Genomic DNA, 16,757 nt, shown 5'->3' with positions numbered 1-16,757 from the left:
AAAAAGGTCCAAACAGCTTGAAACTAGCAATGCAATTTCTCTCAGACACACACACTCACACACAAATGCAAACATGAAAACGTTATCATTTTTTACAACCACATGTAGCTCTAAATGTCATAAAATTATAAATTATGATAGAATTTTCATTACGAGGTAAACCCTATAAATAAAGAAATAAATTAAAAACAATTTGTAAGTATAAAATTTTAATTAAAAATGTAAAGATAAACAAAATCATCCATCAATTCATCAACTAATCAATCAAATCAATAATTTGAGTTCAGTAAGATTTAAGTCTCTTATGCATTTTTGATCTAAAATGCAGTAAAACAGTGATTATAATCTACTGATCTGTTGCTAAAAAAACATTTGGTATCATTATTATTAATGTTGAAAACAGTTATGCTGATAAATATAGTTTTGTGGAAACCTTAATGCATTTTCTTCAGGGTCCGTTGATGAATAAAAACAAAATCTGAACAGCATTTATTATATATAACAATGTAAGTCTTTACTATCATTTCTGATAAATATAATGCATTCTTACTGAATAGAAGTATTATTTACATTTTAAAAAATCGTACTGACCCCAAACTTATATATAGTGGTTTAAAATTGTCTTTGCATTACATAAAATAGTGAAAGAAATGTCATTTATTCGTTTTAATTAAACTGAAATTTCAGTCAAAACATTGAAAAAAATGTTTATTAAGGTTTCAATATATGAAACTAAATAAAATTAAATATGGCAGCGGCTATTTACACTAAGTACAAATAGCAATAGATTCTATGTTGAAATTGCAGGATTTTCTGCTATTTATACTGCTTATTGCAAATAGTGGCAATTATCTGCACCTTAATATTGTAGTATTGTAATATTGTATTATAAAACAGCATGCAATAATAACTTAATGAGTGAAAATTGTAATTTTAACTCATTATTAAACAGATGCAACTTTATTGGGACTATAAAGCCCTCGATATACCTACCCCAACCCAACCCTACCCAATACTTTATTTTCCTTCATTTTTATTGAAAATAAATGCCTTTCTGATGAGATATGAGATTTGAAAAGGGAGAAAAAAAAGGTTGGCAAAAGGGGGATTCAAACTCTGGTCGATCACATAAAAAATAACCATGGCACGTACTTTACCATCTACGACACTGGAGCTGTTCTTAGGCGATTATCTTTTGTAGTGTTGACTACCCCAATCACACATTGGTGGGTGGAGTTAGTGTAAATAGCCTCTGTCAACAAGGTGGCCTATTTGCACTTGGTGTAAATAGACACTCGGATTAAATATACTTTTCAAAATTAAGACAAAAACTCTGTGGAAACTTTATGGAAAATACTATAAATAAACACACTAGTGGTGTTCCTGCTAAGACAACTGGTGTGTCAACTTGAGGGGAACTAAAAAAAAAAAAAATAGAAAAAAAAACTCCTTATAAGTGGCCGATAACCCATATGGTCCCAATATATCAGGCATCCCTAGTGAGGACGTTTTCAGAAATGATGAAATGAAAGGACACACATACACCCACAATGCAGAGCTCCACCTCTCCACAAAACCTAAAAGGAATGCAAGCCCACCCTTCCAGCAGATGAGCAGCTATCTCTGTTTTGGGCCGCAGAACTGCATTACAGTACACAGGATGACATAAGGTCACTCGGTTCTCATGCTGTTGCTATAAACTTTCCAGTAATGCTGTAGGATGGCTAGAAGCTGTATTACGGAGAACAGTGTGTGTAAGCTGGGGAGGGAAGGACACTGATATGAAGTCTCTGTTGATTCTAACAGTACGAGTCGTCTAAATGTCATGCAGGAGGAGGAAATGCTTGTCATGGACTCTGGAGAGATTGCGAGGGTGTGTGTTCAGAGAGGCCTGTGCCATCGGCTCCGAGCAGGGTAATGTAAACGCAGGAAGGAAAGACTGTTTACAGCATAAACACAAAGTGGGAAAGACTCTTAAGAGGGCACAAACCGGCTGATCACACTCCTCATTCCTCGAGGACACACTGCAACGTGCGTGAGATCTGTTTATTTGCATGTGCTGGGTTTCACCGTGAAAAAACCTGGGGCGAAAATTAGCACGCTTCTAAATTTACAGTTACAGAAAATGTAAATGAGTGCAGGGGGGAGGGACATTATTACAACTGGTATGACAAAAACAGAATGAAAGTGAAACTGAGACAGACAATGTTGGGGAAAGGGGAAGAAAGAGAGAAAGTTGAGAGAAAACGTGAGTGGAACGTTGCTCACCTTCCCCGGTCAGTGACAGAGAAGACGAGAAGGAAGCCCTCCCCTGTCCTCATGTATTGTTCTCTCATGGCTCCAAACTCTTCCTGTCCTGCTGTATCCAGGACTAACAAACACAGAACAGCCATGTTAGTCACCCACAGACAGACTGCACATGAGCACTATGGCTTTGATTAGAACTTTATCTAAATTAAATGATTATTTTCTATTGTATTCAGATTTCTTTACTTATAGGCCTAACCGGAGTTGTGTTGTGTTTCTATGGCAACAGTTAGGATTAATAAGTGTATTTAAAAACAGGTGTGACTCAAACGGCAGATTGAATAATGTCTGTATGAACACATGACAGAATCTGGCTCCCTTCTTGAGTAATGCTTGTAATCGCAGGCTCCATTTGTGTTTCCAAGTGGCATGAAATGAAAATTTGCCGTATTTGTTATCTAAATGCATGTTATTGATCTTATTTTGAACAATTTATTTATTTTATTTAGTTTGACAGGGGCATTGTACATAAATAAATCATTCCTGTAAATGTACCAGAATTAGCCAAAGGCTATTTTTCATCCGTAGTCCCTGGACAAGATGTTACAAGTCACCCTAAAGAAAATTTGATTAAAAATACATAATAGAAAATTTTATAATTACACAATACAATCATACAGTAGTCTATTGAAAACAATATAGGATCAACGCATGTTTCATTTTTGACCTCATTATTTTTAATGAGAATTTCATAACTTAATTTTCCAGCAAAACGACAGACTTCTCTATTGTGACGTACGCTGGACTTCTCCAATCACTCGTTTTGCTTAAACCCAACTTTTGCATGCTCACACTCACCCGTCTCAGTATTTGAGTGCAATGCCCACATCTAAAAATCCCATCAACAACTGTTGCATGGAACCAAATCCCTGCTCTACTTTTTTATCATTGTCTTTTGCATTCAGTTGTACATCACAATACGGAAGAAAATATCAAATTGTGCTGTGGGACTGTATCTTTTTGACTAAAGTGCATGCCGAGCACAGAGCACAAAGTACCAACTCTACCAAAGCTTAAGGGAGTTGCCCCTGGGACGGTTCGACGGCTGTCAGTGACATTATCCCCTTCGGCCATAGGCCTGACCCGTTGGTATGACTGCACGGTGGATCCCACAGAGCAGAGAATCCAATTCTCAGGATGAGAGAGAAACTCAGATGCTCGGAAGGGAGCAGCATGCTCATAGGTGACCCTCTATGGTGAGGGGAGCAATGCTAGCTCGAACAACAAGGAGATCAACCTAACAGGGAGGCAGAGAGAGGCCTAACAACCTGAGGTCGCTGAATCACAGAGCTCCGAGGAGCGGAGAACCTAACTCTCAGAATGAGAGGAAACTCAGATGCTCAGAAGGGAGCGGCATGCTCATAGGTGACCCTCTATGGTGAGGGGAGCAATGCTAGCTCGACCAAAAAAACAGACTACCAGGGAGGCAGAAAGTGGCCCAACAACCTTGCATGACTGCTAACCGGAGCTCTAGAGAGCGGAGGCCTAACTCTCAAATAGGTGAGGGACTCAGACGCTCAGTTTTGGGAGCGGCGTGCTCATAGGTGACCCTCTGGGTAAGGGGAGCACTGCTGAGCTCAACCAACAAGGACAGCAACCTAACAGGGAGGCAGAGAGGTTGCTGCTCAACGGAGCTCCAGGGAGTGCAGGACCCGGTGAAAGGAGTCCTCAGACATTCGACCGGGAGCGGCAAGCTCAAAGGTAACCTCTAGATGAGGGGAGCATTGCCAGGCCTGACCAGGCCAAACTTCCTGGTGTCACCGCCACAGAGCTCATAAAGAACCTCCCGCAGTGAGGGGAGCACTGCCATGTCCAGAGAGCAGATTAACCGCAAATGGGACATCGGAAATGGGATCCAGGCTTAGAAGGGGATCACACATTCCAACAGCAACAGGGTCCCACATGGAGGCAACTGACCAAGAAGGCGTCAGGGATGGACCTAACAACTCGGTACGGTTGCATATAGAGTTCTCGGGAGCAGCGCTGTCAGCCCTTGGGCTAAGGCGGTCCCTACGACACAAACTGGGAAGAGGAGGTGCATAGCTAGCCCTCGCAGTGAGGGGAGCACACCCTAGCTCGACCAGGAGGCAGTGCCAGATTAAAAGGACAGTCCAGCAGGACGCAGTTCGATGTTCCCTCGAAAGGGAACTGTATGTTCTCCAATAAAAACCATAGGTTTTTGAAGGGAAAGTTTTTTTCGCATTTTAATTTAGATTACAGTTAGATTAAGTTGATATAGCAATTATTATTATAATATTCAATAATACTATTATATATACAGTATTATTATTATTGTCCCTTAGAGGTTTGAAGCTGGTACTGTCCTCCTGGTTGAACCACTGCTTTAAAGAAAGTCATAAAAATAATGAAAATGTAATGTGAGTAAAAAATAACAAATTTTCATTGTTGGTAAACTAAGCATTTAAAGGGACAGTTCACCCAAAAATTAAAATTCTGTCATTAATTACTTACCCTCATGTCATTCTAAACACGTAATACCTTCGTTCATCTTCAGAACACAAATTAAGATATTTTTTATGAAATCCGAGAGCTTTCTGAGCCTGCATAGACAGCAACACAACTACCACTTACAAAAAGTATTCTCCTCGCTTCATAAAATTATGGTTGAACCACTGATGCCACACGGACTATTTTAATTATGTCCTTACTACGTTTCTGGGCCTTGAACGTGGTAGTTGCATTGTTGTTGGATTTCATCATAAATATCTTAATTTGTGTTCTGAACGACATGAGGGTGAGTAATTAATGACAGAATTTTCATTTTGGGTGAACTATCCCTTTAAAAATGCCTAGAAAAAATGTTTCAATTTGAAGTATCTCAAGAGGGTTTTTTTAATGTATAATATGTATGCTGGAGTAAGTAGTCATTTAGTATGCTTTTGTCCAAAGTGATATTACAGTGCATTTATTATAACCCCACCTGCACAAGTATGCATAATGCATACAATAATAACAAAATGCACCAGTTCCTCTGCAATTTATCTGATCTCTACGATGTATTATGAAATCATAAAGTGCTTCTTCTTTGCTGCCGGTTAGCTGTATGTTGTTTCCCTACATCCTGTGTGATTTGTTTGACAATCAGACTCCTTCATCCATCAGTGGCATACTTACTGTCCAGCCGCGCAGGCCTCTCGTCAATCACACACTGCTTTGTGTAGGAGTCTTCAATCGTAGGGTCATAGTCAGTGACGAAGTATGACTAAACAAAAAAGAGAGAGAATATGAACGTAAGAACGGTCAATATTGCATCAGATAAAAAAAAAAAAAAAAAAGCTGTATAAGGAGGTGAGAAGGCATGGAGACAGATTCATATTCAATATATGAGACATCCTGTCTACTAAATTGCTTTAATCGCTTTGGATTTTGATTCAATCGATGTCTCCTTGACAGCTTCTAAAATCCCAGAATCCTGTGCATGTGGTTTGATGGATGGTGGAGATGAATAAACATGGCATTTGATGAAGCAGCTAAAAGACTTTTATTTAGAAATGTCAATATTTAGACTCAATTTTTACCAAGAAATTAGCATTGTAGTCTATAAATATTTGCTTGTTTGTATCTAAAGCTTACTTGAATTCATTTTAGATCATTAGATGTGATGTTAACCAACCTGTCTGACACCAGTTTCCTTTTTGAGGAACACAAACATCATAAAAACATAATTTACTTCAGCTTTGAGGGATCTACATGCACACAGAACATTTGTTTTGAAAGCTATGCTAAATGAGGGCTTAGACTCCTAACACAACCCAACAGAAAAAAAAACTGTTCCATCCCTTCTGAAAAATAAAAAAAGAGGTCCACACTTGTGTGTATGGTCAAAACATGCACTGACTTCATGTCAACATTGTCTGAGCGGCCCTCCGTTTGGGGTTGATAATTACGGTTAATTAACCGCAAACCTTTCCGTTTCCACAGGCTATGTTTCTATGCTAATCTGAACACGGTATCAGTTTGTAGGAGAAGGGGGAGTTCTAAGGAGGCATTTTTCAAATTTTTCCCATGTTTTGTGTGCCTCTCCTCCCAGGAGGCTGTTTAAGTAACGACAGCTGAACGTTATGTTCAGGCTTGTCTCTGTGTCAACTGAACACACGCTAATGCTCACACACAAACACGCAATGCCTAAGCAGTAGCTTCCTATTATGAGTTTGACTTATTGATGTTCCTGTAACCACTGGTTGAGTAAATCGTTTTTAGCAACGAAACGAGAAGCACTCCAAAAATGAGAGTAGGGTTAAGCTTTGTTCTCTTTTCTGCATGAACCATTCACTAAAGATGGAATAAAAGCCTACAATGGAAAACCAGTACCAGTTAAATATTTCTTATAATATATAAAAGCTCACAAGCTGTTTACAGTAAATGTTTAAAATATTTGTTAAGAAATATGACTTGTTTTGAAAATTTTAAATTTTGCATAATTATAATTCAGAATTCACATGTAATTCATATTTCAAAGTGTTAATGACTAATGTTATTCTAAAAAATATAAAACAGTAAAAGTAAAGCGTGAGTAAGTGTGTCCAAGCTTTACTTGCAAACTACCACTCAAAAGTTTGGGGTCAATAAGATTTTTTATTCTTTTTTAGTTTTTTGAAAGCTTTTGGTACTCACCAGTGCTGCATTTATTTGATCAAAAATACCATTAAAACAGTAATATTGTGAAATATTATTACAATTTTCATACATGGTTATTTCTGTGATGGTAAAGCTGAATTTTCAGTAGCATTACTCCAGCCTTCAGTATCACATGATTCTTCCAAAATCATTTTAACTGATTTGGTGCTCAAGAAACATTTATTATCAATTTTGTTCAATCTAATACGTAATACTAAAAGTGATACATTTTTTAGGATTTTTTTTATTTGCTTAACAGACAGTTCAAAATTAATTAAATTGCATGCATCCTTGCTGAATAAAAGTATTAAATTCTTTAAAAAAAAAAAAAAATAAAGTAAAAAAAGCTGCTTAATAAAGCAGATAATGTACACATAATATTCAGGATACACTCTCTAAAAGTGTTATGTAATTTTCCCTCTCGACTAAATGCATCTAATTTTTAAGATACCATAAAAAAATTGAGCTGTAAACAATTGTAGGATTCTAAAAATAATACTCTCTGCAGTGAAAAACTTCTCAAAAAAAAAAACAAAAAAAAACTAATTCCCAGCCCAAATTCATGCCAAGATTTGCTGATTGGCTCAGACTGTGGTCAGATTTTTTGGCTGTCACAGAGACATGTGATATCACAAGACAGATAACTGTCAGGTAATACAGACATTTTCCTGTGTGCTGATCCAAAAAAAGCTTTGGTCCCACTTTATATTAGGTGGCCTTAACTACTATGTACTTACATTTAAATTAATCATTTGATACAATGCACTTACTGTGTACATACATGTTTTTACATTGTACTTATATTTTAAAAAATACCTATATGTAATTACATCTGTAATTACATATTTATAATTACACTGTTGACCCAATCCCTTGCACCTTAATCCAACTTTAAACCTACCCATTCCACCAAACCTGTCCCTAACCTTACCAATATCCCACCTCAATAGCGGCAAAAATGTTCTGCAATACAATATGACCATAATAAGTACTTTGTACTTATTTTTTTACGTAAGTACAAAGTAGTTAAGGCCACCTAATATAACATGTGACCAAAGCTTTAAACAGAATCGGATTATTTGCAGCATACTGCTATTTTTAAAGTGCAGGCAAAGTACATTTGCAAACATTTCTGAAAGTGAGCAAATGAAGCATGCATGTTAGCGTTTGTGCATTGACATAAAGAAGTCTGTAAACCCTCGCTCTTTTTTTCTTGACATCAGTCATCCTTTCACACAGTGGCTCCTCTGTATGCACTGAGTGCAAGACTCCATCACGTCCACTTTCCACTGTTCAATAATTCATCAGCAGTGCTGCATATGCAGTAGACTTCATCGCTCACTCGTCGCAGTGGGAATAGAGGCAGAATGAGGTGAGAGAGAGCAAGACAGATGGACAGACAGAGAGAAAATACCTGCTGTTAATTCCAACAAACACAAAAAATATTTTAAGCTCTGCACCTTCCATTGAAGTCAAGTGAACAAAAGAAAACTGCACCTGATTTCGTGATAACGCTACAACCTTTTGAGAGTGAAAGTCACACTTTAGTTTGATGAGTAAGTGAGAAAGAGAGTTAAAAAACATCAGTCTGCACGTGATCAGTCCAAACCTTCAGTCATGATTCAACATGGGAGCTCACACATTCCACAGTTTCCTGCACAGCAACACCTCTCAAACCGACAGCAAGTCACTGTCCTCATCATGACCACACACTCACACTTACCTGCACCCCTTTTAAACGTTTTGGAACAGTTTCATCTTTTAAATGCGTCTTATGCTCACAAAAGCTGCATTTTTGGATCAAAAATACAGTAAAAGCAGTAATATTATGATATTACAATTTGAAATCAGTTTTATATTTTAATATATTTTAAAATTAATTTTATTCCTATGATGGCAAAGCTGAATATTTAGCAGCCCTTATTTTAGTCTTCTGTGTCACATGATCCTTCAGAAATAATTATAATATACTGATCTGGTACTCAAGAAGCATTTCATATTATTATCAATGTTGAAAACAGGTTTCTGCTTGCTTAAATATTCTGAATCGGATACTTTTTTATATTGTGATACATTTTTGCAGATTTTTTTTTCTTTAATTAGGGCTGGACAATAAATCAATATCAATATGTATCGCGATAAAAAAAATTTCAATAACGGTGATATGATTTTTAAACACATTTCCAATATTTTGATATAAATCCAGTGTTTCCCATACATTGATTTATTTGTGGCGAAAAAACATGAGCACTGCACGTTTCAAAATCAAAATGTGGCGCGGGTGATTTATTTGAATGTGTCTCTGAAAGGAACCGACTGTCAGAATAGTTTTGATGGCATTTTCATTTTATCTGATAAAGTAGTGTTCATGATTGGAGCTGCTTAGATTACAGCCATTACTGGGAAACCGCTAGTTCCAACGCTCTCAAAGCTGGCAGAGAATCAGATTACATTTTCAATGATAAGTCTGTCTCCAGCAACATGTTTTTGTTGTTGCTCAATTTTTTTGTTTGTTTTCTGCAGTAACTCACTTGGAGTCAGTAGCCTATAATTTTTGTTTTTTTTTAGGGGGGGGCTTGAAATGATATAAATTAATACTTTTATTTAGCAAGGATGATTTAAATTGATCAAAAGTGATGATAAAGACATTTATGTTACAAAATATTTCTATTTCAAATAAACGCTGTTCTTCTGAACTTTCTATTCATCAGTGAAACCTGAAAAATTTCTACTCCGCTGTTTTCAACATAATAATAAATGTTTTTTTTAGCAGCAAATCAGAATATTAGAATGATTTCTGAAGGATCATGTGACTGGAGTAATGATGCTAAAAATTCAGCTTTGAAATCACAGGAATAACTTGCATTTTAAAATATTTTCAAATAGAAAACAGTTATTTTCAATGGTAAAAATATTTCAAAATGTTACTGTTTTTGCTGTATTTTGGATCAAATAAATGCAGGCTTGGTGAGCAGAAGAGAATGATTTAAAAACAAAAATCTTAGTTCAAAAACTTTTGACTGGTAGTATATGTTAGCCTACAGTTTGAAGTTAAAGATATTAATATTAATAAAGTGAGTCTGAGATGTTTATTTGACAATGATTTCACATTGCGTGTTTGTATGAAGGCTAAATACAAATAAAAGGTGAACATTAATTTATTTTACTTCCTAAAATATTCTATAGTTTTATAGGAGGAGTTCATAAACTTGGCAAATTAATTTTTCATAAGTTTGTAAGTACATACATCTGTTGTGGGCATTCTTGGCAGTTTTTATGAGGCTTTTTTTAATAGTGTTCATATCGATATCAGATTTATATCGTATTGACCGAAATGAAGAAATATATATCGTGATATAAATTTTGGCCATATCGTCCAGCCCTAATTTTAATGCATCCTCGCTGAAAAAATTATTCATTTCTTTTTTTTAAATAACGCCATCAAAATTTTAATGGTAGTATAGTTATTTAAATTAGGACATATCATAAGCATACATATGAATATAAACTTTTTTTTTTTTTTTTTTTCATTTTTGATGTCATCATATTTTTATAAACATTTCCCAGAATTTTAATATCGGTACATTCCTAATTTATTATATTTGTAAACTTCAACATTAGCTCAAAATACCCAAGTATACAAGAAATACATACTCATTACAAGAAAAACATTTAGAGTAAAAATGCATAGGCCTATTATTTTCAGTATAAAATGCACAGTATATAAAAAAAAAAATGTATTTGTTTATTTATTTATTTAGTATGTCCCTTGATCGCCACCAAAAGAAGGTTGTCTTATTTAATTAACATGTAGGGACAATATTGTAGCCAAAGAATAGCCAAGTAAACCAAAACACATAGTCTGCTTTGGTTGTAGGGCAGGTGTAGAGGGTCTGTGGTTGAACAAATCCTGCATTTCAAAGTCAAACAGTAGCTGTGGGTAGCTATTTAGTAATGCCCACCTGTACACATCACCGACCCAATGCCCACCTGTCCTACCTTCGCTCTGTGTGACAGCACGTCCCAGTTGACCTTCATCAGACGTATGAATGACCAGAACTAATGACTAACTCTAACAGTGGGGGTCCATCTGCTTTGACCCTCACACAAACTCTCCCAAAGAGAGTGTTTGTTCTTAGAAACAACCAACCTAAATGCAAATCACAGCTCTTCCCTCAACAAATCTACACTCTTAAAAATAAAGGCTCTTTATTTGCATCTATGGTTTCATGAAGAACATTTACGATACATGGAACCTTTCCATTATGCAGAAGTTGTTTTTATAGTGGAAAACGAGTTTTTCAAAGAAGAACTGTTCCTTTAAGAACCAATCACTGAAATGTTCTTTTGGGAAACCAAAAGGGTTCTTCAATGGCATCACTGAAATATGCAAAAAACAAACAAAAAAAAGGCTTTTATTTTTAAGAGTGTAGCCCATTCCATTCAGCAGAACTGTTGTTGTCATGTGGAAAAGAGCCATGCTATACCAGTGCAGGAGATCCCAAACATTTCAGTCATCAGTCGAACATTTTTAGGGGGCCTCCAAACTCCCTGAATACTCTATAAATGCTCTCCGCGCCAAGGTATACCAATTAAAGTCTGCTAGCCAGAGTTTCCAACCGTGTCATACAACTCTTGGCTGCCATAAAGGGTGATCCGAGCCACCTGACGTAAAGCATTCTGGGAGAGGAGAGGAAAAGGCCCACCCCAGTGAGTCGAAACCAACAGGGCACCTCCAATGTTTGGCCTAAAGGAAGGAAACTCCACCTACAGGGCCAGCAGCCAGCAAAGTGCAGTCCACTGGGTGGTGATGATTTCACAAAAGAGATATTCCCATTCCACCCACCCTCCCACCGCACACAAGGACACTCCTTTCCAGTCCAGTCACTTCTCTTTCTTTCTGCTTTTCAACACCCACCTATCCCTCCATCCATTCATGCATCCTCTATCCACCCAGTGAATTCATACCTTTAAACAGTAAGCGCTTGTTTTCCCAGAAAAAAAAGGTCAGAGCTAATGCAAAGAACAGCAGTCAGACTGGGGTGTTTGTAGTCTTAGAGCAATACAGCAATACAAGAAATGGGTGTCTGTAACTGTCTTTGACAATAAAAATGCAAACATAAAAAAAAAATGTGGGTGCACACCAAACTACACTCCCACTTCACTATTTCACCCACTTCCTAACCAAAGACGCCTCCACACATTGATCCATCTGACACATTTGAGATAAGAATCACATACCGTACATTCAAATGATGTAAACCGGCAGAACTCCATACAAACCATACAAGTGTATCTAATGAGCAACATTAGTGGATATGATTGAAAATAATGAAACAATTCATAGTTTTCCAAAAAAAAAATGAAACGGTAATTGTTTGATCATTGATAAGGAAAATGTTTTCTGAGCACCAAATCTGCATATTCAAATCTCATTGTTCAAATCATTTCAGAAGGATCGACTGGAGTAATGGCTGCTGAGAATTCAGCAAAATATCAAAATACAAAAAAGTTATCTTCAACTGTAATAATATATATTACTGTTTTTACTGTATTTTTGATCAAATAAATGCAACCTTGGTGGGCATAACCATATACCAATCTTGGTTTCTCATTGCATGTGTATGTACACCTATACGAGTATGTGGAGTAACGTGTGTGTATTTAGATGACAGGTGTATGGCTCAGAGTTAGATTCACGGAGACCCTGCTTCTTCCTGCTTCTTTAATTAAAAACAGGTTTCCGTTATGCAGCCAGATCACATCCAGCTCGAGGGCATCATGCCAAGGCCTTAACAGAACCACTTTCCTTTACATTCATCCATGCAAAGTGCCCCTATATATGCTAGGAGTAGAAAATATTAAGTCAATATAAGGTCTTTTCACAATTGAAATACTTAACCCTGGGTTGTCTTGCATCACGTTTTACCCAAGGTTAACAATTAATCCTGGGTATTCATAAACTGACGTTTCACGCTGTATTCCTAAATCCTGGGTGTAATGGTGCTAAACCTGCTGTGGAGCAGGATTTCATAACCTGAGTAAAAAGCGGTGCTAATCCTGCTTCTAAATTACAAGCGTGAAACGTTCCTTAAACCCAGGGTTAAAAGTAGTGTTTAGAACAACAATAACCTGGGGTTAAGTGCAGTGTGAAAAGCCCTATACTGTGTGTTGTCAGAAAACTTGAAATACAGTATAGGATTAAATGGACTCAAATTTTGACATCCATTTTAGATTTATTTATTTTTTTCGCTCAGCTGTTTACAGTCGCTCAAGACAAACTGATAAGGAGGCAAATATCCCATCTAAATTACTTTGATGGGATTTAAGCAAAATACTAATTTGTTCTTCTATTATTTGTGCAATAAATGTGCTGGCTGTTAGCTGCTTCATACCATTTGGCCCAAATTTAATTTTTATCCTCCCAAGAGTCGAACCTAGGCCTCTATCTATTCAGAGTGATATAACACAGTGCTATACTGACAACTTTTTCCGTGTTACACTTAGAATATAAGAGACTATAAGACAATATAATATAGAATATTAAGATGTGAAAGTGAGAGTTTTACAGTATTTACATTGAAAGGAGATTACATGGTTGTATTCCTCCACTGCATTTACTGTTCAACTTAGACTCCTGTATTACACACCAATGCAGGATTTCTATTTAGTTTTCCAATCAATACAGCTCAATTTGACAGTACATTTGAGAAACACACTCCCACAAGATGGAGCTACTTCTGGGAAGGTTAAAACTAAATTAAAAATGCCAATGCCATCTGGTTTTCATTTTTATGGGCTCTGGGACTCAATGAGAGAAGAAGGGACAGATTCATCCTGGAATGAATTCATCACAGTGCAGCTGACTGCTGCAGACAGTGCCAGCTTACAGTCTGAGACCATTTGCTACAGGAAGAACTCTTGTCTTCTAGATAATCATGATGAAAAATAGGATGGTAGAGACAGGAAGGTCAGGGACATGTGACAAATTGTAATTACGCTAAGTTTGTAATGATTCCCTGAAGCCACTGACCATGTTTGTAGCACTCTCCTGTACACCAGTCAAGCATATCAATCATGTTGAGCAACCGGTAACCAACAATCTCCTTATTCAACATTTTACCATGATGACCTCTTGACATTCAGAGGTCTTCACACGGCTGACCTCCACAAGTAGACGAGCTTGGCCTTTGGCAGCTGTCAGTAATCACGGGCAAATAGCTGTGATGGGAAGGTTAAGATGAAGCAGATGGACTGTGTAGTGCTGGTGTCCACACCGTGAGTTCAGGGCCTCCACTTCCCTCTTGTTCAGTACAGACTGACTAGCACACAAAAGAGCCTCCATTTCCCGGGGAAACGCCTATTTTTCCCATGAGCTCATACAACAGCCAAAAAGTTCATTCAATAATAACAATATGAACAAGAAGCGTATAGGGAGTAATTGTTGAAAGAACGCAGGGGATCGCAATGTTTCTAGCCAGTGCTTTAAATAATGATGTAGTGTATCACAAAGCGTAGGTTAAGCTATCATATACATCAAGGATGTGCAAGATTCAGAACTGAAAAAAATGGCTCATTTGATTTTTTTAAGCTGGAATTTGAATTGAAGTGGCAGGAAGTGGAAGTTGAAGTGGAATTTGAAATGAGATGACTGGAAGATGAATTTACTCAACTGCATATGCAAAAACAGTACACCAAAGGAGGAGTATATCTAAATACAAAATAACATAGTGAACATCTGATGGAAACTTTACAATCCCATAAAGCCACAGGAGAGGGGTCTGCAATTCTGCATCCAAAATCTAATTCAAATTCAAGAATTAAATTCTTACTGCTCACATCTTTTGTAAATGGGCTGACACTCATCTAAAACTTGTGGGACACACTAACCTTCCTGTTGACATCATGTGTTTTAGATAAGCAAATGCATTTCCATCCATTTTCACATCACATGGACTGCAGCTGGAGGCTAAAAGCTGCAGAATCAAGAAGACACACAACTCTTTATTTCCATATGTAATCAAGGAGTCTAGCACAGCCATTGATCGTTCCCAGCAGTGGTCTGAGCAAATCATCTGAAACCCCTGGAAACTCCTCAGAGCAGCTGGTGAGGCATGTCTGCATGTGTCCCGTTAAAAAGCATAAACTTGCATTAAAATGACACAAAACCAAATAAACAGACCATGGGGAAGTCCAAACCATCACAGATGTGTGTGTAGTGAGGACACCTGTGAATAGTTTTTTGAAGCGGAGTTTCATAAACCTGAAATAGTTCAATGGAGCCTGTTGATGGCTTTGCCAACAAGAGGAGCATCCCTGCAGAGTTTAAAAGAACAGAGAGACTGAGAGAGCTGACCAATAGTTTAGGCCTTCAAACATGTTGCAAAAGATCAGCGTGATCTAAACGCCCTGTTTGAACTCTCCAGGGGGTCCTATAAAGACACACGACCAGCAACTGCCCCACTCAACACACTCAAAGAGCTCATTTCACGCAACTGGCTTTTAATCGGCAGCTGACCACTCTGTGTCATGGCCTATATTTTACAGCAATTTGGGGAACTGGTTTCCAGTTGCGTAACACACTTCCTTGTCACCTGCATAGTTGGCTTTGTTCTAAATCACACCAAAACAAGCAGAAGCACAGCATCACATATCAAAAAGAAACACTCTCAGCCTCCCTGTGAGCTCCAGATCCAGAGTTGAGCCACTAATGTTGCAAGGCTGCCACTGTGGCCTCTGATTTTGCTGTTGGAAAGGAAAAAAAAACAAACAGATTTTTTGTTTTGGTTGGCATCAGACCCTGAATGCTAGGACTTCTCTTTTCAGAAGTGTAAAAGGCTGAAGTGGAGTACCATTCAGTTGGCTGGCCAGGAAAACCAATCAGTCATGGACCACAGTTAAAATTAACTATTTGACCTCATTCATCACAAGTAACTTGGTGACTCCACTAATGCAGTAAAACTATCCTATGCATGAGCTCATACATCTATTCATTTCCATCTGATGTCTTTAGAGCAGCAGCAAAACCACATAGGATTCCAAATGGTGGTCTTTTGCTTAAAATTACTCCTTGCAGGTGAACCATACTGAGAAATATTTACTAACAGAAACTGGATTTTAAATTGTGAGCTGTGCTTGATTCGTTAAGACAGTGCTAAGGTGTTGTGGGTAGTGGCCAGGGCAAGTCTTTAATGTGCTGCTATGTGGCCCAAGTCTCGTCCCTAAATCGCTATTGCTGTCTGAATTTGCCGCTATACCTTTATATAGTGCACTATTTGAGGGCATAGCCGTTTGTAGCAGTTTCCAAAACCATTCTCTGTGGGAGTTGTGCTGAATGAATTACCACATCTTGGCAAAAATGGTGTCCACAACCCTTCCTGAACTCAGTGTTCAAAACTCACTTTTTTTATTCACTCCATTTAAGTGGACTAAACTAATTACAGAATAGTGTATCAGGGTGTATGAAGCAATTTTGGATACAGCCTATGATATTCTGGCCCCTGTATTAAAGGTAAAGTTCACCTAAAAATGAAAATTTCTTAAATATTACATTGTGTTTCAACAAAACCAATCAAACGCACTTACACAGTACAAAAATTCTTTGAGCAGGCTTTGAGAAAATACTATTTCTGTCTTTTTACAATTTCATGTTTAATTCAGTGTTTTACTTGTGATTAAATTTTTTTTTTTTGTAATTATTTTAGAAATTTACTAGCAATTTCCAAGTAAATTGTACACCAATTTTATTTCATGTATTTTGCTGAAACTCTTGGGTGCTCTGCAAAATTCATCCAACCAGATAAGTGGTACAA

General features: G+C 37.3%; 1 protein-coding gene across 4 annotated transcripts in view; it reads right to left on the bottom strand.

Moving 5' to 3' along the window:
• Positions 1–16,757, bottom strand: part of LOC306886965 (ras-related protein R-Ras2) — a 37,748-nt gene that overhangs the window by 4,009 nt on the left and 16,982 nt on the right. For 3 of the 4 annotated variants that reach the window (XM_079444368.1, XM_079444371.1, XM_079444369.1), the window contains 2 exons: positions 5,443–5,530; positions 2,269–2,371 (listed from right to left, as the gene is read on the bottom strand). In XM_079444368.1, the coding sequence (XP_079300494.1) occupies positions 2,269–2,371; positions 5,443–5,530 (191 nt within the window). Of the gene's footprint in view, positions 1–2,268; positions 2,372–5,442; positions 5,531–8,142; positions 9,677–16,757 lie in introns of those variants that run through there. The other variant, XM_079444370.1, reaches the window with a different exon arrangement.

The sequence above is a fragment of the Barbus barbus genome (genome assembly GCF_936440315.1).
Source record: "Barbus barbus genome assembly, chromosome: 2".
Lineage (NCBI taxonomy): Eukaryota > Metazoa > Chordata > Actinopteri > Cypriniformes > Cyprinidae > Barbus > Barbus barbus.
Note: the sequence above shows the minus strand (reverse complement) of the source record. Positions and strands in the feature narration are given on the sequence as shown.